This window comes from Aplysia californica, unplaced genomic scaffold (assembly GCF_000002075.1).
Source record: "Aplysia californica isolate F4 #8 unplaced genomic scaffold, AplCal3.0 scaffold00065, whole genome shotgun sequence".
NCBI classification, from domain to species: Eukaryota; Metazoa; Mollusca; class Gastropoda; order Aplysiida; family Aplysiidae; genus Aplysia; species Aplysia californica.
This window is the reverse complement of record NW_004797335.1, coordinates 428,931-430,444: the sequence shown is the minus strand read 5'-3', so window position 1 is coordinate 430,444 and position 1,514 is coordinate 428,931. Positions and strand designations below refer to the sequence as shown.

General features: G+C 40.0%; 1 protein-coding gene across 1 annotated transcript in view; it reads right to left on the bottom strand.

Moving 5' to 3' along the window:
- Positions 1–1,196: 1,196 nt before the first annotated feature.
- LOC106011171 (fibroblast growth factor receptor) overlaps positions 1,197–1,514 on the bottom strand; it is a gene marked incomplete in the record, with an annotated part of 6,445 nt that continues 6,127 nt past the window's right edge. The window contains 1 exon segment of the mRNA XM_013079826.1: positions 1,197–1,401. Within this exon segment, the coding sequence (XP_012935280.1) occupies positions 1,240–1,401 (162 nt within the window).

Genomic DNA, 1,514 nt, shown 5'->3' with positions numbered 1-1,514 from the left:
GAGAGAGAGAGAGAGAGAGAGAGAGAGAGAGAGAGAGAGAGAGAGAGAGAGGGCATATGAATGAATGGGAAGAGGAAGAGGATAATTATTATGTGTCTATATTATGAGTATGAGTCACTGGCGACAAAAACGGTATCACTTTTTGATTGCGTAAAATAATATAATCTGCATACAACAATTTTGATGCTTCAATTAGTGTTCACAGCACCTACGTCAAAATATAGAATATTGGCTTTTTTTTTTTCGACCACGAGACATATTTTTTTGGGTCCATTCTTTATTTTGTTCATTTTCCAAATGAAGTTGTTGTCTATGTTTATCCAAAGCCGCTATAACTTTTGATCATTGTCACCCAGGAAAGACAGTTCAGAAGTTAAAACTTAGTACCATCGTAGAATTCGAGCCATTGATATGCTCCCTGCGGTTTAGTGCTGCCGCCAGGACATTCAACGTCACAGAAAAACAGTCGCCAAAGAGCATGCTTTGATATGTTTTTAACGATAGTCAGGCCAGAAGCGCTGAAACGCGCATGGTGTGGCTGTAGCCGCGGCTGTCTCTGCCGTTTTATGAGGGAAAAAATGTATATGATGCGTAATTATGTCAGGTTGCATTTTCATACAGGGGGAAATCCTTTTCAAGCAGTGTCTTTTTATCTTGGTTTTATGGCTGAACAATAAAAATTAAGGAAGAAATGGGGTCTGAAAATATGCGTAGTGACCTAATTACATATTGATATTATTGTTAAAACAAACACAAATGTCATCAATCATTAATAATAATAATAATAATAATAATAAATAGCATTCGTATAGTGCATACCTCCGCAAAACAGCAAGCTCTATGCGCTTTACACTATATGATTACCCCAGCAGACCACAGAACACTCCGAAACATTCTTAGTTTCCCGGGAAGCATACAGTCAAGCAGCTGATTAAGCGCTCAAACACTAACAAACTGACAAGATCTTTCGAAACAAAGTCGGACCCCTGACAGGATTCGAACCCACGACCTTACGATTGCGAGTCCGAAAGCCTAACCATTAGGCCACTGACGCCAATTATTCAAATAACTATTTACTGTATACCGCGGCAAATCAGACAAAAGTTACTTGGCCAATGAATATTGACATAAAATATCAGATCGACCACAAATTTTAGTTAAGCTGAAACAATCACTAAATGCTTCGTTTTTTTGCCTCTCGTGTAAAATTTCAATTTTGGCACATACGTTTTTCTGTAATCAGATGGCAGATCGGAGCGATCTTGTTTTTGTACTGACCCTGCGACTTCGCACGTAGACGTTCCGCTGGTCCATCTTACGAGCCAGGCCGAAGTCTGAGATCTTGACCACTCCATGGTCAAACAGCAGCAAGTTCCTGGCAGCCACGTCACGGTGGACGATCTGGATAGACAAACAGAACAGTTTGTGGTGGCGTGTTTGTTTGCTGGTTGTTTGATTTAGTTTTGGGTGTAGTTTGATTTTCATCTTGGTTTTGTGAGAAAGAGAAAGTGGGG